The following is a 26263-nucleotide window of genomic DNA, read 5'->3' as shown; positions in this document are numbered from 1 at the left end:
ATTTCCACAATCCAGCTACTACGATTCTGTCTCAGAGCATTAATTGTATTAATGGCCTCTATCAATCTCTAGGATGTTCTTCCCTTAAACACAGGACCTTGATCAAGGACTGTCTGTGGGATCTGGAAGCTGATGGTTTAGAGATCTGTATTGACCAGAGTTTGCTTCTTTTAATTCACTCTCACTGCCTAAATTTTACAGGTGCTGGAAACAACACCATTGACACTTAAGCAGCAACAAACATGAGGCCTTAATGTGGCCCTTGAATTGTGTTTATAGGATATTTTTTAATACCTTCTTTGTTTAATAAGGACTTTTTGGTGGGGGTTCCTAAATCTTCACAAAAAATTAAAAAAAACCCTAAGTTGAGTGTGATGCTCTGAACTCCATCCTTGTGTCTGCCTTGTTCATCTGAACACTCTATGCTGATAAATGTCTAATTTCCATCAGTTCACTGCAAAGCCATTTTTCTTTGCCAAGTATGAAATCACAAAAGCTTAAAGAACCACATCCACCCCTCAGGTGGGCTTATGAATTCCAGTGATTTGGTAATTGAAGTTGCTCATGAGTGGTGGGACATGATTTATCTTTCATGCAGTCTGAAGATGGATGGTTGGAGTGGGAGGGGGATTAGGGAGCAGTCTGAAGATGGATAGTTGAGGGGGGGATTAGGGAGCAGTGTAAGAGAAAGATAGGAAAATAAGATGGCTGGGATTTTGGCTTAATAGGAGAAAGGAAAAACCACCACCCATCCCTGTGTTTTGTTGGTTTTTCTTTCAAGTAGAGAATAGATTCATATTATAAATACTTCAGAATCCTCCCACAAATGGTGCCAAAGTTGAAACACCCAAAATGGGCAGTGGTAGAGCACATTTCAGTTGGAAAAAGAGACCTGAATTCCTTGTGAAGGAGAAGGGTGAGATAAATTGGTGACACATATCAGTGGAGGGGAACTGTGCTTCTGGGTTTTCGTGGGCAAGGGAGCCTCCTCTGAGTAGTTAGGGGTCAGACCCTGAAGGTGAAATCCTTGAGGTGCCCTGGCCAACTCTGAGCTCTTTATGTCCTTCCCAGTTGCCTGACTGTCCTTATGTTTATTTTTTTCCCCGTGATTTTAACTAATGGTTTCCTGTGGGGTGGAACAGCTGCTGCCTGAGCTATCAAAGTTGGCAACTGAGGAAGTGGAACAGTCTGGAGGTACAACTGTGTCACCAGAGGATGGGGGACACTGAGACCATCAAGCCCAATCATTCCCCAGCACTGCCAAGGCCACCACTGACCCATCTCCCCAGGTGCCACATCCACATGGCTTTTAAGTCCCTTCAGGGATATGGACTCCAACACTGCCCTGGGCAACTGTGCGACGGCTGGACAGCCATTTCGAGGAAAAAAATTTCCCTGATATCCAACCTGAACCTCCTTGGGCACAACTTGAGGCCTTTTCCTTTTGTCCTGCCCCCTGTTCCCTGGGAGCAGAACTCAACCCCCACCTGGCTCCACCCTCCTGTCAGGGAGCTGCAGAGACCCAAAAGGTCCTCCTGAGCCTTCTTTTGTCCAGGCTGAGCTCCCCCAGCTCCCTCAGTTGCTCTTGATGCTCCAGACCCTTCCCCATCTCTGTTCCCTTCCCTGGACATGCTCCACCCCCTCAGTGTCTCTCTTATTGTGAGGGGCCCAGAACTGATCCCAGGATTCAATGTGGTCTCACCAGTGCCAGGGACAGGGGGATGGTCACTGTCCTGGTCCTGCTGGTCACATCTCTGCAGTTAAAGACCATCCTCAATGAAGTTAAAGAGTTGGACAATCAAACCTTCCTCTTCTCTCCCCACATATTGAATTCCCTCTGCACCTGGGCATTGCTCTCTGGGCACAGGAAACTGTCCTTTGCTGTGTGGGAGATGTGTGTGTAGATTAATAGCAAGCAACTAGAGATGTTGGGTGGATGAGGATTTGTACTGAAGGCCAAGTACTGGCAATTCTGGGGCAAATTACTGCTGGTTTGGCAAATGTGGCTGTATTTGCTGTCTCTGCAGTGACAGTACCTCACATGAGCTGAGAAAGTGGGCTCATGTTGGGTTTTTCTATTAATTTCTTTAAGCTAATGCAGAGTATTAGACCTTAAAGCATCCTCTCCTAATGCAGACTCACAGTGTCATAAACAGCTTCTTACAAGGAAAATAATCAGAGGTTACAGCTTTGCTATAACTTCCCAGTGCTTCTGATTATTGGCATAATACCCTTTTGGATTGGTCTTGCTTAGTGTGGAGAGGGAAAAGAAACAAAAGCCAGGAACCAGCAGCATGGTCTGTGTGGGAGGGGCTCACTGCTGGAAGGCAGGATCTCCTCATGGCTGGACAGGGAGCTGGCCCAGAGGGGCTCTGAACCTGCCATAGAATCTCAGAATGGTTTGGGTTGGGAGGGACTTCAAAGCTCATCTCATTACACCCCTGCCATGAGCAGGGAGACCTTCCACTATCCCAGGTTGTTCCAAGCCCCGTCCAACCTGAACTTGGACACTTCCAGGGATGGGACAGCCACAACTTCTCTGAAAATTCCATTCCAGCCCCTCACTGTCCTCACAGGGAGGAATTTCTTTCCAATATCCCATCTAACCCTGCTCTCTGGCAGTGGGAAGCCATTCCCCCTTGTTCTGTCCCTCCAAGCCCTTGTCCAAAGTCCTTCTCTGGCTCTCTTGGAGCCCCTTTAGGCACCGATAGGGGCTCTAAGGTCTCCCCCAGGTTGTGTCCAGTGGCTGTGTCTGGGAAATTCCATGGACTATGCTAGATGCAGTATAGGAACAGGATCACAGCACATGTTACTCTGTGTTACTGGTAACTGCCAGTTCCTCCAGAAAATGTGCTGGACTTGGGTTGAAGGTTTGAGAATGGAGGGAAGGGAGGATCAAAGAGAGAGTTGAATTGAAGCTGAAGCTCACAGGACACAAAACACTGTGAGTTCAAAAAGCAGATTCCAAGAAGAGCATCAGCATAGCACTGCTTTTGTCTCTTTATTTTCAAGTTGCTGGAAGTGCCCACAAGATGAGAGACAGGCAGTGAAGAAGCAATTTATTTGGGTTTTTGTTGTGGCATTCAATACTTTCTTAGCATTCTTCCAGCTTTCTTAGCAGCTGGCTGAGCACTGAAAGAAGAAGAGGTTCTAGGAAATAAGATATAAAAGTAACAGCAAGAATAGATATTATGAAAGGGAAAAAAAAAATCTCTTTCTGTGCTCTTCTGTGGTGTTTATAATCTAGATAATATAGAAAATAGCTCTTGAACACTTGGGGGATAGACTTGTTTGTGCTTCCTCAGGCAGAGTACCCGCAAAAGAAAAGCATTTGAAATAAATTGCAGGTGTTGAAGTTGAGATTTCTTCAACTGTTTTACACTTGCAAACATAATCTCTTGTACTCTGGTGATTCCTTTTCACTGAGTCAGAAGAGAGACATCTCCATGTCACTGGCACAGGGACAAAGAGCGGCGCTGACAATGTTGTCTTGTGTTCTCTCCTCGCTGCGTTTTCAAATGGGGAGGTTCAGTTTAACAACTCTTTTGTTTGCTTGGTGTGTTTTGGACACTTGAATGATTTGGTGTTGGCAGGAGTCTTGTCTTTTTTTAGTTGTTTTGACAGGGAGGAGAAGCAGAGAGAATGTCAATCAAACTCAAAGACTGATTTCATGGTTTGTGCTGGTGGCCCTGCCTGCAATTTGTTCACTGTAGTACGAGCTTCACAGGGGCAAATACATAACAAATGGAACAAATTTGGCAGATATTGGGGGGTAATTCCCTCCCTCCCCTCTCAATATCACTGCTCTTCTAAAAAAGGGAGAAAATCCCCCTCTTTTTGTAAATCCTCTGCATTGTTTGGTTGATGGCACAAGCAGCACTCCTTAGCTACTATTTCTCAAGTAAAAGCAGAAATACCTTAATTCTTCACATTTCCATGAGATTTACATTTAAGCAGTCTCCAATGAACCTTTGGATAAAAAGCCTTGGGCTCATGCAATATTTGTTCTACAATTTTGTCATAGCAAAGCACAAAAAGAGGTTCTTGAACTCCTCTACCCTGCGATGTGCTGCCAGCGGCTCCCAGCGCTTCCCAAGGGAGGTCTGGGACCCTATGTTGCCCAACAGCAGAAGGAACACACAGAACCCTGGAATCGCTCACATTGGAAAAGCCCTCTGAGACAACCAAGTTCAACCCAGGACTGCCAAGGCCACCACTGACCCAAATGCCACATCCACATGGCTTTTAAATCCCTCCAGGGATGGGGATTCCACCACTGTCCTCGGCAGCTGTGCCAGGGCTAGATAGCCCTTTCCATGGAGAAATTTTCCCAATATCCAACCTAAACCTGCCTGTTTTGAGGCTGTTTCCATCTACTCCAAGCAAAAGGCCTGGATAGAGCAGTACCAGCTAATTGCTGGAAAGCTGCAGTAAAAAAACCAAATCCAAACAACAACTAAAAAAGCCCCAGCTACTTCCTCAGTTGAATAAATATTTAAGATGTGATGCTGGGGATGTGTCTCGTGCTTATTGCCAGTTTAGGATGGGCTTTAAGGTCCCTCCCAACCCAAACCATTCTGGGATTCTCTTCTACACCCTCCTGTTGGAGCTGGCTGTGTTCTGGGGGACTCACCTCTGGTGAATCCAGCTTTTCCCTCCTGCTCAAGAACTGCCGGGTCTTGTCTTCATCAGTTGCACTCTTAATACACTTCTTGCTAAACAGCCAAACCACACAGGGTTTGGGGATGAGAGATGACACTGGTTTATAATCTCATGTGATTTGGGATCTGATGAGCCCTTATCTTGCATTAGGCTCCTTGGCTCATGATGCATCTTCTGCTTCCCTGTGCCCCTAGAGAGTCCAAACATCATTATAACCTGATCTTAAGCTTGTCTTTGTCCATGCTGAAATCAATTCCAGGAGCTTTAACCTTTTTTCTTGGGGATTACACTCCCTAAAACAGCCTTCCACTAGCACAGTGGTTCCTTGAAGTGTCAGGATGAGTGAAACCTGGGTTTGGGGGTCTCAGTGATGGGATTATTCAATGATTGGAGGCTGTTCTGCTGCTGTTGTCCTGCAGTCCTACTCTGCACGTGTTTGGCTGCTTGTTTTTATGGAATAACACTTCAAGATATCTGTGCTCAGCCTTGTAGGGAATCTAACTCTACTAGGAATCTGGGACAGTGGTGGAGGAGGGGACAGATGACACTGGTAGCTAAAAAATAGGAAAAAAATCAGTCTTCAGGGGGGATGTGAGTCTGAGGAACTTTCCAAGTAATTTCTGCAGGTAGAAGAGGTTTCTTTTCCTGTGAATGCCCCTTAATTGCTGTTTTAGCAGCCTCTGCTGCTGCTGATTTCTCCCCAGTCCCTTTGCAAAACACCACCCAGTGACTGTTAAAGAGTTGATGTAATTATGACACTTGGGCAGCATCTGATCTAAGAAAGGATTCAAATGCCTATAACAGCATAGATGGTTTGGAGAATTTGATTAAGTATGATAAATCTTAGCTGTCCAGATGAGAGGTATGAGCTGGAAGGAAGGTTTGGGCTTCAGGACACTGAAGTTGTGCTCTTAAAACATAGTTAGAATCATGGAATCGCTGCTTTGGATTGGGAGGGACCTTAAAACTCATCCAGTTCCACCCCCTGCCATGGGCAGGGACACTAGATCAGGTTACTCCAAGCCTAGCTGGCAAATGAAGCCCTTGGATCTCACTGGATCCAAGGAGCCACCTGCCCAGAGATTTGCAGTTAGAAACTCCTGCCACCCTGGCCCTGGACACAGGAGTTTAAACTCCTCCAGTGATGTTTGGATTGTTTTGCAATGCCCTGAGAGATGGAATATGGGGAATGGCAGGAGTTGGAAATGCTGAGGGTACCCAGGGATCTGTGACTCTTGCTCTGCCTGGGTCGTTTTGGCTGTTTCTCCATTTTTTGCACGCAATATCCCCCCATACATGAGGTACCTACACAAGGATGCTCCAATAACGGTTGCTGCAGGAATTCCTGCCCCAGGGCTTCTCCTCCTCCCCTCCACACACTGCATTGCCAAGGGAAAGCCCATAAATATGATGATGGGGTTGTAGCAGCTTTCTATCCCTTAATGCTGGTGGGAAAGCACATCCCACATTCCCAGCTCTGCTGGGAGAGCTGCGTGTGGGAGGAACGTGAGCTGTGCTGCTTCTCCGCTGGCTGGCGGGGCTGATGGGGGAGGCAGAGGCACAAATAGTATCTTTTTTTTGTTGAATGTTCCTTAAAAACAATCCAGGCTTTGTTGTTAAGGCCACAACAACAGCAGCCTCGACTTCTTTCAGCTCAGGGAACTTTAAAAGGGTCATTTCTGCCAAGGCACAGGGTGATCTCCACTGTGCTGCCCTCTCACATTGTGCCTGGGTAAGAGTCTCAGGGGATAAAACAAGCAAATAACCCTTCCTTCCTCCCAAAAATAATTGTGAGGAGGGAGATTACTGCAGAGAGTAGCTAAAAACTTCCAGAATTGTGGAATTTGGGACATATAGACAGTAGCAAACAAGTTTTTTCTCATCATAGTGTCAGCATCTTGCGGTACCACTGGAAAAGAATACAGAGGGGTATTTAATACTCCCGAACCACTATTTTGGGAGAGTGGGAGGTGAAGGCTTTAATGCTTTTCTACATGGCAGCGGGTGTTGGAATGAGATGGGCTTTAAGGTCCCTTCCAACCCAAACCATTCTATGATTTTAAGATAAGGAACAGGGAATATTTATCTCTTTCCTCCCTCCATCCCTAAAGAAAGCACAGGCAGTAGCTCTCTGAGCAAAAATATATCATTTGACATTGAAGATACTGTTACATATAGTTTGGACAGACTGAGGGAAACCTGCTTCCTTTCTTATGGTTTCATGTCTGCTTTTTGTCTGCCCTTTACAGGCAAAAAAGGTCTGTTTGCTCTTGCTAAGTAACCTGTGAAACAGAGTCTTTCTCTGCTGATCTTCAATTTCTAGATATCTTGCTTTCACCTCCCTGCTCTCAAGCTCAGAATTGCTTCATCAGCATAAATATTCAGACTGACAGAGTCTTAAATGCCTTTTAAATGTCGGCTCATTTCCTCCCTGGTTCTCTGGAGAGCTGGAATTCATTCCCTGTGGTTGGTAGGGTTTGTGGGTTGCCTGGGGTGTGGCTGGTGCTCAGATACCTCCTCAGGCAGATGAGGACCACAGTGTGCAGATTTTGCAGGGAAAGCTTCAAAATTAGGAATTTCTCACTTGTTCCAACCAGTGAGCATCTCATCAGCTGGTGGCAGTGTGTGACCCTTTGTTTCTGGTCCCTCTGTGGTCCCCTGCAAAATCTCTGGCTGCAGGTGATGGCGGCAAGGCTGAAACATTCCCCATCACTCAGAGTCACACCTGCTCCATTCACCCATTTCTGGCCCCAAACCCCAGCATTGAAAGCTGGACTGGTTTAAGTGTCTTTTCTTTTGAGGATAAGCACAAACACTACTCATCAGACTGCAGCAAGGGGATTTGAGGTGAGGGTTCCTCTGTGGGGGTAGGGAGGAGGTGGGTATTTCCCCTCTGAATACAGCACAATTTCTTTACCTCTTCCTGTGCAGAAGATGCATTTCTTAGTCTGGCTGATACATACACTGATGGATTGGCCCTATTAAGGGAAGACAGATGACAGTGGGTCTCTTTTGACAATAAAAACAAGTATCAGGCTCTGTAAGCTCCCAACACCTCAGAGCTGTCCTGGGGAAGCACTGCAGGTGCTGGTGTAGTACCTGTGTCTTTGGTGAGCAGGTCATGGTGGGACAGCAGGCAGGGGAACCACCCTCAGCCATTCCGTACATGAGCACCTCCCTCTGCGCTCCCCTGGTGATCACAGCCTTCTCCTCTGGAGCTTTCTCTGCCCTGGGAAGAGATGTTCTCCTCCTGCACTGCACATCCTTGCCCTGATATGCTGTAAAATCAGCCAGCAGAGCACTCAAGTGCTTTAATTAAGATTTCTATGCTCTCCAGCTCCCATCCTGTACAACACAAGGCTAGTGCTGTCAGCAAGGGCTCTTTTAGCTGGAATCCCATCCCTTGGCTGCTGTTGAGGAAGGACCATGCCAGGATGCTGCTATAGGATGTTTTAGTTTGTAAGGAAATGCAGCAGGTTGTTGCTGTATTTGGTGGCTACTGGAGGTTTATTCCGAACACGGAATAGTCTCTTCTCAGGGGGGGCATTGGGTCAGAGCAAGTCCTTCCACCAGAACAAATCTAAACTTCACCTCATCAGTCCAGTGGATGAAGTTGCCTCTTGTCCACACCGCCCCAGTGACTTGAAGCACCTCAATGACATCATCCTTGCCATCACTGAACAGGGCTGGTCAGGAGGAGGCCTCTTCGCAGTAGAACTCCCGGGTTAAAAGTTCCTGGGTTAAAAAGGAAAAGGCTGCTATCAGTAAGTGATCCCACTGAAATGTGTGCTACAAATACAGGTCAGAAGCACAGCTCTCACTGAGCCTTTTGAGGAGTATCCAACAACTGGGTGAACACAGGGTTCTTGTCCTGCAAGGAACAAGGTGCCTCTCATTTACATAGAGGCTGATTCTCCATAGTGAGTCTTCCAGGCAGCAACTTCAACTCCTGTGGCAGCTCCTGTATTGATAACTTGCAGCAAACTATTTCCATGCAGATAAGGTTGTGAGCTTCTGTTCCTGACCTACCAGAGCCACAGAATCCTGGAGTGGTTTGGGTTGGAAGGGACCTTAAAGCTCATCCAGTCCCATCCCTTGCCATGGACAGGGACTCCTTCCACTATAACCAGGTTATAGTCCAACCTGGCCTGGAACACTTTCAGGGATGGGACAGCCACAGCTGCTCTCAGCAACTTGTGCCATGGCCTCACCTCCCTCACAGCCAACAATTCCTTCCCAATATCCCATCTAACCCTGCCCTCTGGCAGTTGGAAGCCATTCCCCCTTGTCCTGTCCCTCCATCCCTTGTCAAAGTCCCTCTCCAGCTCTCTTGGAGCCCCTTTAGGTGCTGGAAGGTGCTCTAAGTTCTCCTTGGGAGATGCTTCTGGGACCTGTGTGGGGTCCGTGAGTTTTAATTTTGGCTTTGGTCACAGCATAAACAAATAAGCACCTGGGATGCAGTTCCTGGTGGGATGAAGGAGAAGGAAGGGGTGTCATGTGCCTTGGGCACTTCATTTCGATGTATAATGTGCCCTTTGCTTTTTTGCTGAGGGAAAGAACTGTTTCCCTCTTCTGGGTCTGGTAGGAAGATTTTTCTGAGCAGGGAAATGCTGTTGAGCTGCTCACTCACCACCTGACCAAGCTCCTGGTGATCACCTTATCTGCAAGAGAAACCTGACCCTCCTTCCTGCTCCTCCAGAGAGGGAGCAGCCACTGGATCATCCCTTCCACCTCAGGGAGTGTCCTTGGTTCTTCTTGTGCCACAGGCCACAGTCCCTGCAGGTTGGCCAGGGGTTCAGGGACAACTCAGCTGCTCTTTTCTCAGGACTTTCATTCTCAATAAGAGCAAACAAAGCTGTCACTGAGCACAGCTCAGAGAAGTGCAGTGGCAGTGGTGGTGATGCCTGTGAGGTGGCTGGTGTCCAAGGAAGATGTGTGGGATGCGGGGCTCAACCCTCCCTGTTCTGGTGCCATCTTTCTTCATTAGCCATCCTTTCTGTTCCTCTGCTTTAGTGTGCACAGGAAACTTGCAGTTAATGGATTCTTTTAGAAATACAGTGATATTTTAATTCTCCCTGTTTCTCCTCCTCTCTCCCTTTTTTAAAATCTTCAGATGGATTTCTAAAGATTCTAGGTTTTCTGTACTCTTGAAGCCTTTCTGTCCTCTCCTACAGCACTTCCAACTGTAAGAATTTGTCCAGAGCCATGAGCCCTCTGATCCCTTTGTCCCCTTTTCCCTGTTCCAAGCTACCACCTTTCTACCTTCCTTTCTTTTAAAAGTTGACCTTCAGAACTGAAAGTGCCTTTTGAACATCTCCTCCTCCTTCCATCCCTGGCTCTTCTAACACAGAGTAACATGAAAACAAACTTTTTGAGGAGAGATCTAACACTGATTCCTTACTTCCAAGACGAGTTAGTTTGATTTTTTCTTTCTCTTTTTCTTTAATCATATTTGAAGTGAATACTTGCAAGTACTTTGGCAAAAGACATATCACTGTGCCTTGAGAAGGTATCTTCTGTTCTGAAGCTGGCAGAGTGCAGAGGAAAAGAGGTGGCCTCTAAATTTACCAGTCTAGCACAGGGATGAAGTGCATGTGGATCATGGCATCAGAGTGCATTAAGCACTGGGGAATAAATAACATCACTTTGCCCATGAATCTCCAGTTTAAGGATTTATTGATATCTCACTGTAGGTTTGAAAGGGTAAATGCCATTTAAATGGGTTTGGTAATCTACAGAGTAAATCAGTAGGAGCATTTTAATGGGATTTTTTCATGTTTTTTAACATTCTGAATGCCTCTAGAATATTTCTTTTGGTGATGATTATTATGTGAACAATATTTCAGTAGTGTGTATCTAACAACACTCATGGACATGCTCTAGAACTAGACATAATGAGGTAACAAATATATATAACTAATGTAGTTAAAATTTGTTAAAATCACAATATTTGAGGCCTAGTAAACAGACAGTAATTTTTTTAAGTAGTCAAGAGCTTAATTTGTAGTTGATAAGCAATTAAAATATCATTTTATCATAGAATCATAGAATGATTTGGGTTGGAAAACCTTCAGTCATCCAGCTGCAGTCAAATGTATATTTGTATATATTTAGTGTTGTATAAACTAGTGAGGGCCTTTTTCTTGCCCCTGTGGAGGTGGTTGTTGGTTTGGTCTTGGTTGTGACCAACAAATCAGCTTCATGCTGAAGATCTACTCTTGCTTTGGGTTGGCTGGAGAGGTGAGGGAGCTTAGAATCATAGACTGGCTTGGGTTTGAAGGGATCTTAAAGGTCACAGAATCACAGAATCAATTAGGTTGGAAAAGACCTCTGAGATCATCAAGTCCAACCTATGACCCAACACTACCTTGTCAACCAGACCATGGCATTGAGTGCCACATCCACTCGTTCCTTGAACACCTCCAGGCTCTACCACCTTCCTGGACAGCCCCTTCCAATGTCTAATCACCCTTTCTGTGAAGAATTTCTTCCTGAAGTCCAACCTAAACCACCTCTGGTGCATCTTAAGACTGTTTTCTGAGCTCAGCTGGCAAGAATGTGCCATCCCTCATCTCTGGGAAATCTTGACTTTGATGAGTAAACCCACTTTTCCCCTCGCTTGACAGAGCCCCTGTGAATATGTCGTGTCTGACCAGAGTAGTGGGATTGTTGGCTCTGTGGGTTTGTTCCAAACAAGTGATGTTGCCTTTGATTTTGTTGTACTTGAAGGTGCCTCATCACCAGACATGGAGTCCAGCTATGGGGGAGGCTTGCTAGATATGGTGAAAGGAGGAGCAGGGAGACTCTTCAGCAATTTGAAGGATAACCTGAAGGATACCCTGAAAGACACATCTTCCAAGGTCATGCAGTCTGTTGCCAGGTACAGTACAGCTGAAGCAGGTAAAACCACTGGCTGCAAAGTGCCAGTCCCAGCTGCCAACTGAATAGCACAGCACAACTCCCAGGGAACACAATGAAGGAAGGAGGTGAAAATCATAAGTGGCTTCTTTGATTCTGTCTCATAATTGGTATTTGACCTCAAGGAAGCAGGAAATTTGACCTCAAGTAAAACAATCTAAGCTTCATAGTAAATGAGCACCGCCTTCCCAGTGCAAGTGGAGCACTTGGTCTCCAATTCCTGGAGGATTCCCTGTGGGGTCCTACTCAACTACCACTGGAATATTTTGTCACTGAAAACTGGCTCATATCAATGCCCTCCCTTGAGGCTCTACTTGCTGATGCTCCCATCACTAAATCCACCTTTTGAATCTAAGAAAGGGCTGAGGTGACTTTGCTTTGGTGACTCTGCTGGCATGCTCCCCTGTGCTTGGCTCTCTGCCCACCTCCAAGGGATACGGGGCTTTAAGAAATTAAAGAAACTTAATGCATGCAAGACTTCAGAGGCTTTGAGGGATCTGCAAAGCGGCGAACTACCAGAGATTTCTCCTGAAAACTGGCACTGAAAATTAATGACAAAAGGGAAAAGGGACCTTTTTTGCAAGTCCTTCAGTCGGTTAATTGCATGTGTAGAGAGGAAGGCTGGGTCACTGTCTGCAGGAAGCCATTTGCTCCTTCTTCTTAAGAGTTATTTTTAAGATCATTTTTCCTTGTGTGATAAGCAGATTTTTGTTTGAAAACACTTCTGGTTCCTTAAATGTGCTGCTTTTGTAATGTCTGTCTCCTGATTTGTCTTCTTTTAGTTACACTAAGGGGGAGCTGGATATTTCTTACATTACCTCAAGAATCATAGGTAAGTGCTGCTTAGTGAATAAATACAACCTGTGGTACCCCAGAATTACATAAAGACTCAGCCTGGCTTCTCCTTGCTTTCCTAGTGATGTCTTTTCCAGCTGAAGGTGTGGAGCTGGGATTCAGGAACCACATTGAAGATGTGAGGACATTTTTGGATTCCAGACATCCCGACCACTACACCGTCTTCAACTTGTCCCCCAAATATTATCGCAGTGCCAAATTCCACAACAGGGTGAGTGTCTCCCAAGAGTTTAACAGGAGGAAGGGGTGAAACTCCTTGGGAAAAGGGGCACCAGGTCCTGTTTCTGAGCGTGGCAGAATATAAGAAGATGATTAAGGAGTTAGAGGTGTTTTTAAGCTGCTGTGGTGGTTTTTGGGTTTTAGCTGATGCCTGGGATCACAGGGATTAAAGAGCTGGAAAGTTCAGGGCATAATTCTCATGTCAGAAAGAGGCACTGAGTGGAGCCTGCACTGCTCTGATCTCCTACAGAGCTGTTAGAAACTGCTGAAGAGAAATAAAGAATAAAATAAAAGGGCTTTGAAAGAAATTACCAGTATAAGAAGGTAGATTATTTTCATGTTGAACAATCCTGTGCTTTAAACAAGTAGGAGCCCTTAGCAGGCAAAGCACAGGACTGGAAACTAGTTCTAAGGGACATTTTGGCTCTTGTGACTTTAAAAACTCACCTCCACTCTGTGGCCCAGTTTCCCTCTCTAAAACCAGAGCAGCATTACGGGAGCATTGCGAGGCTCTGGTTCATTAATGGCTTTAAGAGGAAATCTCTATGAAATGCTGCTGGTGAAATGCAAGATTAGATTTAATCTTTCCAAAAACTTCCTGTTCTTTCCTTCTCCCAGAAGGGAGTGATATGTTTTGTTGCTGGGGGTTTTTTTTAAATTTCTAACTTTTTGTTGCCTTCAACAAAAAAGCCAAAAGCAGTTGCCAGGCTTAACCCTCAGTCAGGGTAAATTAATCTAACCTATAAGCCTAATTTAATTTTAATTTGAAGTATAGCTGAATTTACCTTCAGCAATTGCTCTGATCACCAGAAATCACTCACTCATAAAGCAAATTTCTCAGAGACCTTCAGTAAACAGCCATGACTTCAAAGATGAATAAATGAAAAGGAAAGACTAATTAAAAGATATTAAGGACTCTGAATCTTCAGTCTTGATTGGTTCTGGTGCAACACTTGCTATTGGTGGGTGAAGGAAGATCCATCTACTTCTGAAAGCCCAGCTTTAAACTTCTATTGTTATATGATCTGTCTATAACTCCTCCAATCCTAAGTTTTACCTACTCAAAATCTTAGCAGATGACCTTGTATATCACTCTCAAAACATGACCTGGTGTTTTGGAACCATTGCCTTGATTCTCACAGGAAAAAAAATGATGCATCTTTTAATAAAATATTGTACTTTCAGGTTATGAGCTAGGAAGTACTGATTCCAAGTATTTTACATGAAAATGAAGGTGCATAGCACAACACATGAAACATTTATAAGGTTGAACTTCATATATATTGTTAAAGATACTAATGGGCCATCAAGGAGATGAAATCACCTTCAGAGTGTTTTCTGCTGTGGGTGAAGATGTCAGGATGAAGAACTTTTGAATTCCTACACTCTTTAAAACTTTTTTGTTCCTAAGATCAAAGTAGGTCACTCTGCTGTGTAGTGGCACAGGAGAGAGATGAATTAGTGTCCTGCTGGGCTATTTTCCTGCCTGGATGTGGCTGAGTGGATCACAAAGCCCCACGTCCCCAGTCTATCAAGGAGGACAGGGAACTGTGAGTGGTTAGTGAGGCACTGGGAGAGGTTGTCCAGAGAACCTGTGGCTGCTCCATCCTTGGGAATGTCCAACGCCAGGTTGGATGGGGCTTGGAGAAACCTGGGCTAGTGGAAGGTGTCCCTGCCCACAGTAGGGGGTGGAATGAGATGAGCTTTAAGGTCTCTCCCAAACCAACCCATTTTATGACTCCTCACACTGAGACCTTGTTGTGCTCTGTTCTCTCTGTGTCCCCAACAGGAAAGGAGAGGAGAGCTCACATCTGCCTGAGGAAGCCTGAGCAGTTTCAAAACATGTAACACAAATATAACATTAAACAAACCCAAACTTCAAAGTCCCTGATGGGTCACATTCTTGGCACTTGCTGCCCTACTGTTCAAGTAAAACAAGCTCTGGCTGCTCATTCCCAGAGCTCTAGAAGAATTCCTGTTACTTTTCCCCAAGGTTGTGTGTCATGAGTGGTGGGAAGGTTATGTTTGATGTAAACAAAATGCTACATAGAGTAGATTTAATTTCTTAATTGCCAACCAACAGGCAGATGTGTAATTATAGGCAACATAAATATATAATTATGGACTGTTGGGAAATGTATATTATTTACTAGACAAGTGATAATGACTTTTCCAGATGCTTGACAGTGTGTTGGTGTGAGGTTTGTTCAGAAGATCATCAGTGAAAGTCATTGGTCATATTAATTCGAAAAAGGAAAATGAAGGATGTACAACAGCAGGAGTGAGACAAACCACAACTCCTGAGACAGGAGAAGGTGGGGGATGAGTATAATGCTGCAGAGAGGGTAAATAGGGAATGGTCATTCCCTGCCTTCCAAACTTTGAACATGGTTTGACTTGTTGAGTGGTTTCTACAACACAAACCTGCACTTGCTCACCAAGGGCACAGCTGAATTTTGGGATATTCTGGAGGACAAATGCTTTCATGAGTCTAAAAAGTGATTAGACGAATATCTAATTAGATATTAAATTAGGCAAAAGTCTACCAAATGTTAAGCAGAGCTCTGCCAGCAGGATGGATGCCTGGGTTAGGCAGTCCTGCCCACTTGGCCTGTCCCTGCATCCTCTGGGAGTCCTTGGAGCTGTCACTTGACACAACACACAGCTTGGTGGTTCTCTGATTTGAGTCAGGATGCCTGGTTCTGCTCCAAGATGTTGTGCAGGTGTAAGACAGAACCTTGAGCACAAGTTTTATGAAACCTGGAGCCCTTCTTTCCTCTGAGAGATAAAACAGGTATAGGAACCATATGTGTGTTTAAGAACATCTGGGCAGATCATCTCCTTCCTTCCCTGTTCTCATTAAGCAGGATCCAAATGTCAGCCAAGAGAGAAAACCAGTTCTTTGTCTGAGGACAAGCCTTATGACATTTCTCCTTTAAATTTCTTCTAGCCAGAAATGCCTTTAAAAAAAAAGATATTTTGATTAAAACCAGATGAAAGGGAGGTATCTGTCTAAGACTATTTGATGTACTGCTTGAGACTGCAAGGACTGTTCTAGAGATAAGTGTTATGACTCAGAACTAGTACACTGATGAATAGTAACTAGATATACTTTAGGATTTGTGGTTTTTCAGCTCTAAGGAGTCATTCATTTTCCTGGTTCATATATTAACTATACTTACTCAGATATAATTTTTTTTTTTTAACAGAAGATTCCCTTTCATCAGCTTAATATCTGTCACATAGGGCTTGGGAATCCTATGACACAAAACGACTGAGAACAACAGATGCTCAGTACCCTTTGCAAATCAGAGCAGTAGTTTTTAGGGACACGTTGTACAAAGGCTTTAGAAATGGCAGACATCAATGTGAGACTGGAGCATTATGAAAGGGCCACTCGAGATAATCTGACGTGGAATGTAAATTTTTAAAAATGTGCAGTCAGGACCAACACATCAGTTTTATGTTATTTGACTGAGAATGCTTTTTTGTTTGCCTCCTCATCATTCATGGAAATCACGTCGCAGAATTATGTGTGGGGAGAGATGGAGCAGGTTTCAAGCACATAACTGTAGGTTATAAAAGGGAAGTAGGTTTCTGGGGAGAAAGCATTTGTAAAGCAGGCCTGGCTTAATGCTCTTACAAAGCTGGTTTTGTTGCTGGTGCCCTTCCTGCAGGTGTCTGAATGTAGCTGGCCAGTCCGACAGGCACCCAGTCTGCACAACCTCTATGCTGTCTGCAAGAACATGCACAACTGGCTGCAGCAGAACCCCAAAAATGTCTGTGTCATCCACTGCATGGTATGTACAGAGTGACCAAAAAGTCACCACATGATGAGCCATAAGTCATATTGCATGTCTGGAGTTTGTGTGCAAGGAGGGGGACAGCTTCTAAAACAAAAAGGGATGTAATAAAACTCACAGAGAGGGACATCATCTTCCATGTGCAGCTGTAGAGATAATCTGGGAGGGATAACACTGAACAAGAAGCAGGAATGCAAAGCCAGAGAGGTTACAATTGTTCTAGCAGTGAACTGTAGAGGTGATGAGGAGCAAAAACGTTTGAATTTCACCTGAGAACCGACTGTAAGAGTTGTCAGGCTGCTGTGATTTGCCCAGTTGAACAGGTTGTCCAGAGCAGCTCTGGCTGCTCCATCTCTGGAAATGTTCAAGGCCATGTTGGAGCAACCTGATCTAGCGGGTGGTGTCCCTGCCCATGGCAGGGGGTGGGACTGGATGGGCTTTAAGGTCCCTCCCAAACCATTCTGGGATTCTATGACTTCACACTTTATTTTAAGTAGTCGCAGGATAAAACGGAGCCTCCAGACTGAGGAGGTTGAAGGAAATTGGGCAGAACACACATAGATGGCAATTCTGTCAGACTGTGAATCTGAGAATGTTGAAGTCTCTTGTTATCAGTACTTGTCAGGCCTGGCTGAAGGAGCCAAGCTGCCTTCTGCTGCTCTTTGTGCAGCACAGCTGAAATGGTAAATCCCTCACAAGGGTTATTCAGCACAGGGCAAAGTATAGATGGGCTGCAGGAGAGTGGTGATTCTGTAGGACTAATCTGTAATTTACCCCATACAGCCTTTCATGCTGACAGACAGCAATGCCCAAAAGCAGAGTTGTGTTCTGCTCCTGGAGCCTAAATTAAATCCAGGAGGCTGTCAGCCCTGATCAGCATAAACTGGGAGGAACGGAGGAAATGACTGATCCCAAATTGCATAGACCTCACATATGAGTCTGGCATTTCTGCCTTGCACAGCACAGCCAGAGGCTACCAGATGTAAATTCCCTTCAAATAGAGAGGAAGATGCACTTGATGCCTCCAGTCCTGGAAATTGGCTCAAGAATCAAATTCCTTTACTGTCCTTTGAGCAATGCATATCAGGATAATGCTGTAAAGTATAGGGAGTCCTTTCCAACACTAACAAGTCTGCAGAAGCCCACTTGGTTTATATGAATCTGAGAGATCTTGTCAGAAGCAATTGGAAGGGGTTAAACCTTAAAAAAGGAAATAGCCTGTTAATGTCAAGCAGGTTCCCAGGGTCTGGGTCAGCTCCAGCATGGCAAATCCTACAGAAAATGGCTGGAATGCCTAAAAGGTGCCTGAAATAAGCAGTTGGTGAGGCCCTGGCACAGGTTGTCCAGAGAAGCTGTGGCTGCCCCATCCCTGGAAGTGTTCAAGGCCAGGTTGGATGGGGCTTGGAGCAACCTGGTCTAATGGAAGGAGTTGGGACTGGATGGGCTTTAAGGTCCCTCCCAGCCCAAACCAGTCTGGGATTTTATGATTCTCTATAACTTTTAACTTGTGTCAGACTTTGAGGGGGGCTGCTTGCCTGATGGGACAGTAGCTTTCCTACTTCTTCCTTGGAAATGAGTTTTGAGTTCTGGGATCTTCTGTCCCCTCTGACACGAGGGGGACATGAGCTGGGTGTCATGGTACTCTGGCAGGATTGAGCAGGTTCTCATATCCATCACTGTGCCATGAATATCCAGACCTGGATTTTGGTGGAAGGGCTTTTTCTTTTTGTTTGGCTCACCAGAGCTGGGGTAGGGTCCATATGACTCATCACCTCCTATATTCCTGAATATAGGAGGGACTCAGGGCACTGGGGATACACTGATTTTTTCCTGCTCTTTCTGTATTTTTGGTCCATCAATCTGACTCATCCTACTCATCATACTTTCATCCTTAATCACCCTGAAAAGCCCCATAGACTTGTTAAGGAACATTCTGTAGCTTGAGGGCTGTGGAGGTGTTTGGGTGAGGGAGCCTCGGGCTGGATTTTTTTGTTTATGAACTCTTCCAGGATAATTCTCTTACGCAAGTACCTGTACATGTGGGATGGGTGTACACGGATCTCTGTAGTCACTTCTAGGCCTATGTTTGAAATAATTGTAATATTACAGTTTGAGAGCAGCCATGAAACACCAACCATTTGCAGATAAAATGTACTTATGGGCTTTAAAACCAAGCCTAAACTATCCTCAGCTTTGGCTGCTCCCTGAATATTATCTTAACTTTGATCCAGGCTGGTGCCACTCACTGAAGTCCTGGGTATTAAACAAATGACACAGAACAGAGAAGTCCTAGTCAGCTAGTCTCAATCCTAGTCTTTCTGGACAAATGACTTTTTGTGATTTAAGGAAGGGTGGAGAGCTGAAGTTCTAAGTATTTCTCTGATACTGACACACTTTTCTCTCCTTGCCCCTTCTGACAGGACGGCCGTGCAGCCTCAGCAGTTCTGGTCAGTGCCATGTTCTGTTTCTGTCACCTCTTCTCTAGTCCTGGCCCTGCCATGCAGCTGCTGAACACAAAGAGACCTGGAATTGTACTGTGGCCATCTCACAGGAGGTACGGGATCCTGACTAACCTCTATGATGTGTATTCTTCGTGCTAGAAACTGCTCGACTCCCTGTCGTGTGTTTTGGCACTGTGTGCCCAGCCCCAGGCTGAGACAGGAGTTCAGACTCCACTTTGCTCCTCAGAAATAAGTAGTGAAGTGGTGAACACATGCTGGAATAGATTGTCCAGAGTGGCTGTGGGATTGCTGTCCTTGGAGATTCCTGGTTGGCTATTACCCTAGCACATAATCCAGTTCTGAGATACAGTTGGGAAGCTGGTCCTGCCCTGAGCAAAGAGCTGGAGAAGTGAACTTCAGCTGTCTCTTCCAATCTGAATTATCCTATTACTTCAGTTGAAGATGTCCCTGCCTGTTGCAGGGGGTTGGACTAGATGACTGTTAAAGGTCCATTCTAACCCAAACCTTCCTGTGATGAACCTGTGGTTAACAGGGCCTGGGTGAATCCCTCTCCTGTGTCAGCTGCATCCCTACAGAAACGGAGGTGTAGGTTTTGTGCCAGCTGCAAGGATGCTGGAGTACATGAAACTCCAGTCCTGGACGTGTGAAAGAATGGCGCTTTCACTGGATTGCAAAGTAGACTTTGAGTATGAAATGGAAACTGGTCACCTGGGATGGTGATTTCAGCACTGGTTTTCTCTGCCTGCAGGTACATAGGATATATTTGTGATCTAATAGCAGACAAGCCCATCATTCCTCACTGCAAACCACTCACTATCAAGTCAGTCACCCTCAGCCCTGTGCCCTGTTTCAACAAGCAACGCAACGGCTGCCGGCCCTTCTGCGACATCCTCAGCGGAGAGACCAGGATCCTCACCACTGCCCAGGAGTATGAGAGGATGAAGTGAGTTCTGTGACCTCCTCCTTAGGAGCTTCATTTTGCTGGAATATGTCTAATAACTTTGTCAGGCTGCCTGATAAATGAAGATATTAATAAAAATTAATTGAAAGTTAGTGCTTAGTGTTGAAATAAAAAGCCAGAGTGAGGCTGAGGTTGTCATGTGGTGGGATTGTTCAGTGCTGTATTGGTTTCCCCGCTGAAATAATTTTGTTTTAACTCACCCTAACACCAAGAAGAGCACTGAATGCTCCTTCTCCCTGCTTGCCCTGAAGGAGATGACAGTTTTATGTTGAGCCTGATGATGGGTGGTAGGAGGGACCTTAACTGTGGATTTCCTTCTCTTCCCCTCAAAGAGAATACCGTGTGCAAGAAGGGAAAGTCCTAATTCCACTGGGAGCCACTGTCCATGGAGATGTTGTTGTTTCTGTCTACCACATGAGATCCACCATTGGGGGACGTCTTCAAGCCAAAGTAGGAGCTTGTTTAACTTCTCTTGTGTGGTAGAGGCAATGTGAGGAACCAAGAGGTGGCTAAACATGGGACCTTGATAATTTGCCTGATTATATGTTGGAAACCTTAATATTCAAGTGGCAGAGTGACCAGTGAATGTTTTTGTCTTCCCCATTTGTTATTGGTGCTGGTTGCTGTAGAGATAATATTTTCCTGAAGCCTCTACTGCAAGTGAAAGGTTCTTGTGTTTTCCTGGGGTCCAAACCTGTTGCTCCCAAACCTATTTTAATTTCATTATTTATATTATAACTAATAAAATTTACTTTATTTATTTCTTTTGTTTATAAATAAATAAAATAGCAAATAAATAATTTAATTAAATGAAACTGTGGAAACAGTTTCATTTAATTGCAAAACTAATGAGTGGATCCCAGAAATAAAGGGAAGCAGGGACCTGAAGGCTATGAAGGCTTTCTGCTATGTGGAGGCTGCAGCAGCAGGGTTTAAGGCAGATGGAAATATTTGGAATATTTGGGAATATTGAGAAGGAAAAGCTTTGCTGCCTGTAGAACAAGCAGAATGAATAAGCTTATGCAGCAGTTAAGAATAGTCTATATAGTAGCTGGTAGTAGGGTAGACTTAACTAACTGTTTGCATGTAAACAGCTATTTTAATTTCAGGAATTTAAGCACTTGTTCAGTCCGGTGCTCTGCAGGTTGGTTTTTTGTTTGTTTTTTTTCAGATGACCAACACACAAATATTCCAAATTCAATTTCATACTGGATTCATAGCCCTGGGAACAACCACTCTAAAATTCACCAAGTGAGTATCTGAAGCTGAACATTAATCATACCTGACACATAAAAGCCTTATGAAGGCTGAGGGAGAACAGTCACAGATGAAATATGAGAAGTCTCTGTGCCTGCATATATTGAAAGACTTTATATAGCTTCCCAGAAATATTCCTCCCTTTAAAACTCTACCACTCTTGTCCCCTTTAGGCCTGAATTGGATGCCTGTGACTCTCCAGACAAATATCCTCAGCTCTTTCATGTTATACTGGACATAGAAATACAGTCCACAGATAGACAAACTGAACTAACTCCCCCATGGGAGAACTTCACAACAAAAGACATCAATCCATCCATCCTCTTCTCCTCTCACCAGGAGCACCAGGACACTCTTGCTTTGGCAGGTAAGGGCAGCAGAGATTTATCCATTTACACGCTTACCTACAGGCTGAGCTTGGTTTAGCTTGATTGTGTGTCTCTGGTGCTCTGTGCTGCAGGCAGAGGTCCCACGGATTCACCCCAGGATAACATCAGGAATGTTGGGCAGAGTGCATTCTTCTCCTCTCTCAGCTGGCAAGGTACACAGGCTTGGTCTTCAAAGTAAAATCTGCTTTGAACAAGATAAACAGCTTTTCTCCCCCCCCTCCTTGGAGCACAGAATCAGGCTGAAGGATCCCACTGTAGCATGGCTTTCCCATTAGATCACAGTGTTGTAGCTGGGCACACCCTTATGTTGCAATTGAGTGGGAATTAATTTCCTGCAATGTCCTCTTCAAACATAGCTGGCCTGTGCTGCTGGCCTATGATGATTATTGACATAGTTCTAGTGTGAAGCTTCACCTGAGGCCTCCTTGATGCTAAAATTTTAAATAAACGTTGATGATAAAATTTAGGTTAATCTTTGCAAAGGAATCATGGAATCATTTAGGCTGGAAAAGACCTTTAAGGTCATCAAGTCCAACCATTCTCCAGCGCTGCCAAGGCTGCCACCCATGTCCCCAAGTGCCACATTCACACGGCTTTTAAATCCCTCTAGGGATGGGGACTCAGCCACTGCCCTCAGCAGCCTGGGCCAGGGCTGGACACCTCTTTTGGGGTGATATTCTCAGTAGCTTTTGGGGTGATATCCTGCTGTGATATTCTCAGTAGCTTTGTGTTCTGCTTGTAAGCTGACTTTTATGGGACCTTTGTGATGACACAACTAACAGATACCTAATTTTATTTTTAATCATCATTTAGATCAGAAATCTGACAAAAGTAGCTCTCACCCCACCTCAGAGGATCGAGCAGCGTTGGTGCATGAGGAAAGCGAACAGTCAGATGACGAACTCTTGTCCCTTTCCAGTCAGCACAGTAATGCCAGCGGTGACAAGCCCCACGGGACACCAAAACACAGCAAAAAGCAACAAGAACCTCCAGCACCACCCCCTCCTGAAGATGTGGACCTGCTGGGCCTGGATGGCAGCCCTATGAGCAAGAACTTTCCCTCACAGCCCACGGCTGCCCCCTCTAACTCAGACTTGCTGAGTGATTTGTTTGGAGGGCCGAGTGCCCCGAGTCAGAGCGGACAGCCTGCTGCTGAGGAGGTTTTCCATGTGGGGGGACCTGGATCTGTGCAGTCAACTCCTCGGCGTTCCGCGGCCTCAGCGTCCCCATCCCCGTCCCCAAGGGTGGGAGAAGGTAATGGTGGCTGTGCCGTGTGGGACCTGGGGCATGTGCTTTGAGAACCCACTGGGTGAGAGGCTCTGACCTCTTGTTTTCCTCTTGGGTACCCCCATTTCATGAAAATTAAGAGCTGTGGGGGATCCCAAGACACCAGCCTTGGTGGTGCATCTTCGCAGTCAAGAACATGAATCAGTTTGTTCCCTAAAGTCTCTGCTGGAGCACATCCAAATGTTTGGTGGCTCCTTACACTGACAGCCACTGGAGATCCTCAGTTTTACTCTTCCTATGTGTCCAATAATGCATATGAAGAGCTTGCTAGTTTAAAAAAAAAAAATCCTCTCAGGTTTTGGATAGACCCATAGCACTTTGAATTTAATTTCTCTTTTAACTTAGTGGGTATGGAGCTGTGATATTGATCCTGGACTAGGAAACACAGAACTTTTGTTTCTTCCAAGGTAGACTGGGACCAGGCAGGCAGAAGGAACAGCTGGATAGATATTAGAAAGAGGGATCTTTTGGACGGTTAAGTGAACAGAGGAAGGGAAAAGAGAGCAGAGAAGAATACAAGTTTCAGTGGAAGAAACTGGGTTGCTTTTACCTGGAGAAAGTTCATCTTGCTGTGGCTGTTGTAGGCTCAGTCTGGGGCATTTGCCCAGGAGTGGGAAGGTCGTGCAGACACATCTCACAAGGCAGAGGTGCAGTAACAGATCAGAAAAATATTTATGGATATTGTTGTTGTGCTTTGTAGAGCCAGGATCACACAGCGAAATTGTTCCAAGCCAAGAAAGCAAGAATAAGAGCAAGTGACATGAGAGTAGTAATTGACTGAGAAACATAAGTAATGAGTAGCATCATTAACACAGTGCACAGCTTGTATGGATTGTATCTCTCTTACAGTAGCATATATTTCATCTCTGTTCAGGATGCTTTTTACCTTAAATTTGTTGTCAAGTAAGAACCTGAGCGACTTCATAGGAGGTTGTTTTGGTCGGGTTTGTTGGGGTTTTTACATGAAAGAGAGATGACTGAAAAAATTGATAAAAAATGGAGTTTGAGAAGAACTGGATTTTTGTAACAAGTGATGCTCCTTAGAAAAGATACCAGTTATTTTCTAAAGCATTTCTAAAATTTTACCCTTTTATCCCCAACATTTGTAACCTTTGCCAGCCTGAAATCATCTTGAATTGCATTCAGCTCTTGGGAGGAAGCAGGAATTGCATCAGGGCACTAACTTCAAGCTCCAGGCTGTCCCTCACCATCCATATATGTACTGGCAGTTCGTGCAAGTTGAAGTGTCTGAGTACTTAAATACTCACTTTGCTCGCTCCTAAATTCAACCCCTCTCTTTGGAAATTAAAGATGGGGTCAATGTCAAGATGGGGTCAATGACCAAGTCATGGGGCCCTCTAGGATCCCAGAATTTGGCTGGGGTACTGACACCCTCCAGTTGTTCCCCCACAGACTCACACTGCCTCCTGTTTGCTCTCTGCAGGTATTAGGTTTTATTCTCCATGCCCCAGTGTCTTTCCCCTGAAGCCAATTCATTGTACAAGTTAATAATATAGTTTTCTCAAATGTGTTTTTACAGCCACTGCCTTTGATCCGTTTGGAAGTAGCCCCAAGCAAGCTGGTCCCGACCTCCTAGGTTCCTTCCTTGGTTCATCTGCTGTCCCTGGGGATCCTTTCCTTCAAGCCACAAGAAGCCCTTCACCAACTGTGCACAGTGATCCCTTTCACATGGGTAAGAAAGGGAGGTTATTTTATATTTAAATAAATGTGACATGCTGCTTTTAAATAGCTGTGGAGCCATTAAGTACAAACTGATGTTCACCATAAAACGGCTCAAAACCACAGAAACCCCACTAAACGGGAAAGAGATTTTTTCTTCAGACTTAAAGCATATTCATCATTTTAAGTGTGGTAGGATGAGCCTAGTTTTGCTCAAGTCTTAGACTTAATTAATAAGCTATTTATATAAATGAAAAAAAAAGAGACTATGAAGAATGTCTGCTCTCATATTCCTGTGGCTATAAGGTCTCTCTTGAACCAAACTACCATTAATTGACTAAATACAGCATGGTCTGCTAGAGAAAACACACATCTTTTGGTAATTTTAGTTACAGGCATCTACTTTCTTTAGATTCTGTAGTAACCCTGACCAAATTCACAGATGAATTTGACTCTTATATGAAGAGAAAGAATTTTTTTTCTTTACTGGACCTTCTTATCTTTGTTTGAAACGTTCCTTAGTTGTAACCTTCTCCCCCATGCCAAAATTTAATGTTGTAACCTTCTCTGAAACACATTCAGAAATGGATTTGTTTGTGTCTCATCATCTAACACATGTTCTTTGAGTGTAACCATCTCCCTGGAAAGCTGGAATGTCCAAGGAGGCAAGTAGTGTGCTGCTGGCACTGCTCACATCCTTGCTTTTCCAGACTTGGGTGCTGGATATTCACTCTGTAATTAAGACATGGGGTCACACTTGGAGCTGGCTGCACTAATGAAGGGAATTTCAATGGCATCCCAGCATGGTGAAGTATTAAATGACAGTGCTGATATCTGTGGATAATGAAATGCTGCCAGGGTGAATGCCTTAGACATCCAGGCTTTATGTGAGACAGGGTTAAAGGATGGGCTATGTGTGTCCTTTCTGGTTTACATCTGTGTGGGCTGCTTTGCTTTGTTTGTTTTCTCTTGCCCTTTTCATGTAGAATATTTCCTTGGGTTGAGATGTATTCAGCAACACAACCCCCCATGTGTTATTCTGGTAGGAAAGATTTTATAAATAAGTATATAAAGGCTCTGACCAAAGTTATCGTAAAATGAGCACTGTAAATCTGTGTCCTTCCCCACTTACTTCTGGATAGCAAAAGATCAGAAAAAAACCATTAAAATTGTAATGCCCATCATGGGGGAGAAGTTCATATGGGTGGACACAATACTGTGTCTCCTGCTCTTTGTCCCCTGCTCTTGGACTCATAGAATCCTAGAAGGGTTTGGGTAGGAAGGAATCTGAAACATCATCCAGTCCCCTGCCCTATTCAGGCCACCTTCCACTAGAGATTCATAGACCTTGTTCATAGAGTTCCAGTATCTTTTACCAGACACTGGATTATGTTGGTTTTCCTGTACTACTTTGAGATATTTATATTAACCATTCTCCTCAGCTTCTAGTACTCCAACAGTTTCCATACAACCAGATGTTTCCAGTGGTTGGGACTGGCCCAACAAAGCAGGTATGTATCACAAAAATTCAGAGTGTTTAGCAAAACCAAACCTTAAGGAGCCCTGAGAGAGGCGGGGCAGAGAACAGGCTCCCTCTTTCTGCTGCTTAAAGCCTTGAGGAACACACCAAAACCTCAATGAATATGTCAGTTATGTCAGCTGAACTGCAGCAGGTTTGCTGTACCTGTTGTCCTGGTCTCCCAGCCATCCAGGTGAGGATCTGGCTAAAGACTTCTAAACTCCTTCTGTTCAAAAAAATCTGTGTTTGTT

The 26263-nt window shown here is 44.7% G+C and overlaps 1 protein-coding gene across 3 annotated transcripts in view; it reads left to right on the top strand.

Annotated features, from left to right (window-relative positions):
• The window catches only part of DNAJC6 (DnaJ heat shock protein family (Hsp40) member C6), a 44487-nt gene that overhangs the window by 11281 nt on the left and 6943 nt on the right, over positions 1-26263 (top strand). For all 3 annotated transcript variants that reach the window (XM_027651714.1, XM_027651716.1, XM_027651713.1), the window contains 13 exons: positions 11392-11542; positions 12363-12412; positions 12498-12646; positions 16332-16454; positions 18878-19011; positions 19668-19862; positions 20213-20330; positions 21052-21131; positions 21311-21504; positions 21598-21678; positions 22340-22780; positions 24354-24506; positions 25936-26004. In XM_027651714.1, coding sequence (XP_027507515.1) covers positions 11392-11542; positions 12363-12412; positions 12498-12646; positions 16332-16454; positions 18878-19011; positions 19668-19862; positions 20213-20330; positions 21052-21131; positions 21311-21504; positions 21598-21678; positions 22340-22780; positions 24354-24506; positions 25936-26004 — 1938 coding nt within the window. The remainder of the gene's footprint in view (positions 1-11391; positions 11543-12362; positions 12413-12497; positions 12647-16331; positions 16455-18877; positions 19012-19667; positions 19863-20212; positions 20331-21051; positions 21132-21310; positions 21505-21597; positions 21679-22339; positions 22781-24353; positions 24507-25935; positions 26005-26263) is intronic.

Source organism: Corapipo altera, unplaced genomic scaffold (genome assembly GCF_003945725.1).
Source record: "Corapipo altera isolate COAL_440 unplaced genomic scaffold, ASM394572v1 57, whole genome shotgun sequence".
Lineage (NCBI taxonomy): Eukaryota > Metazoa > Chordata > Aves > Passeriformes > Pipridae > Corapipo > Corapipo altera.
The sequence above is the reverse complement of the archived record's forward strand: the minus strand, read 5'-3'. Positions and strand labels throughout refer to the sequence as shown.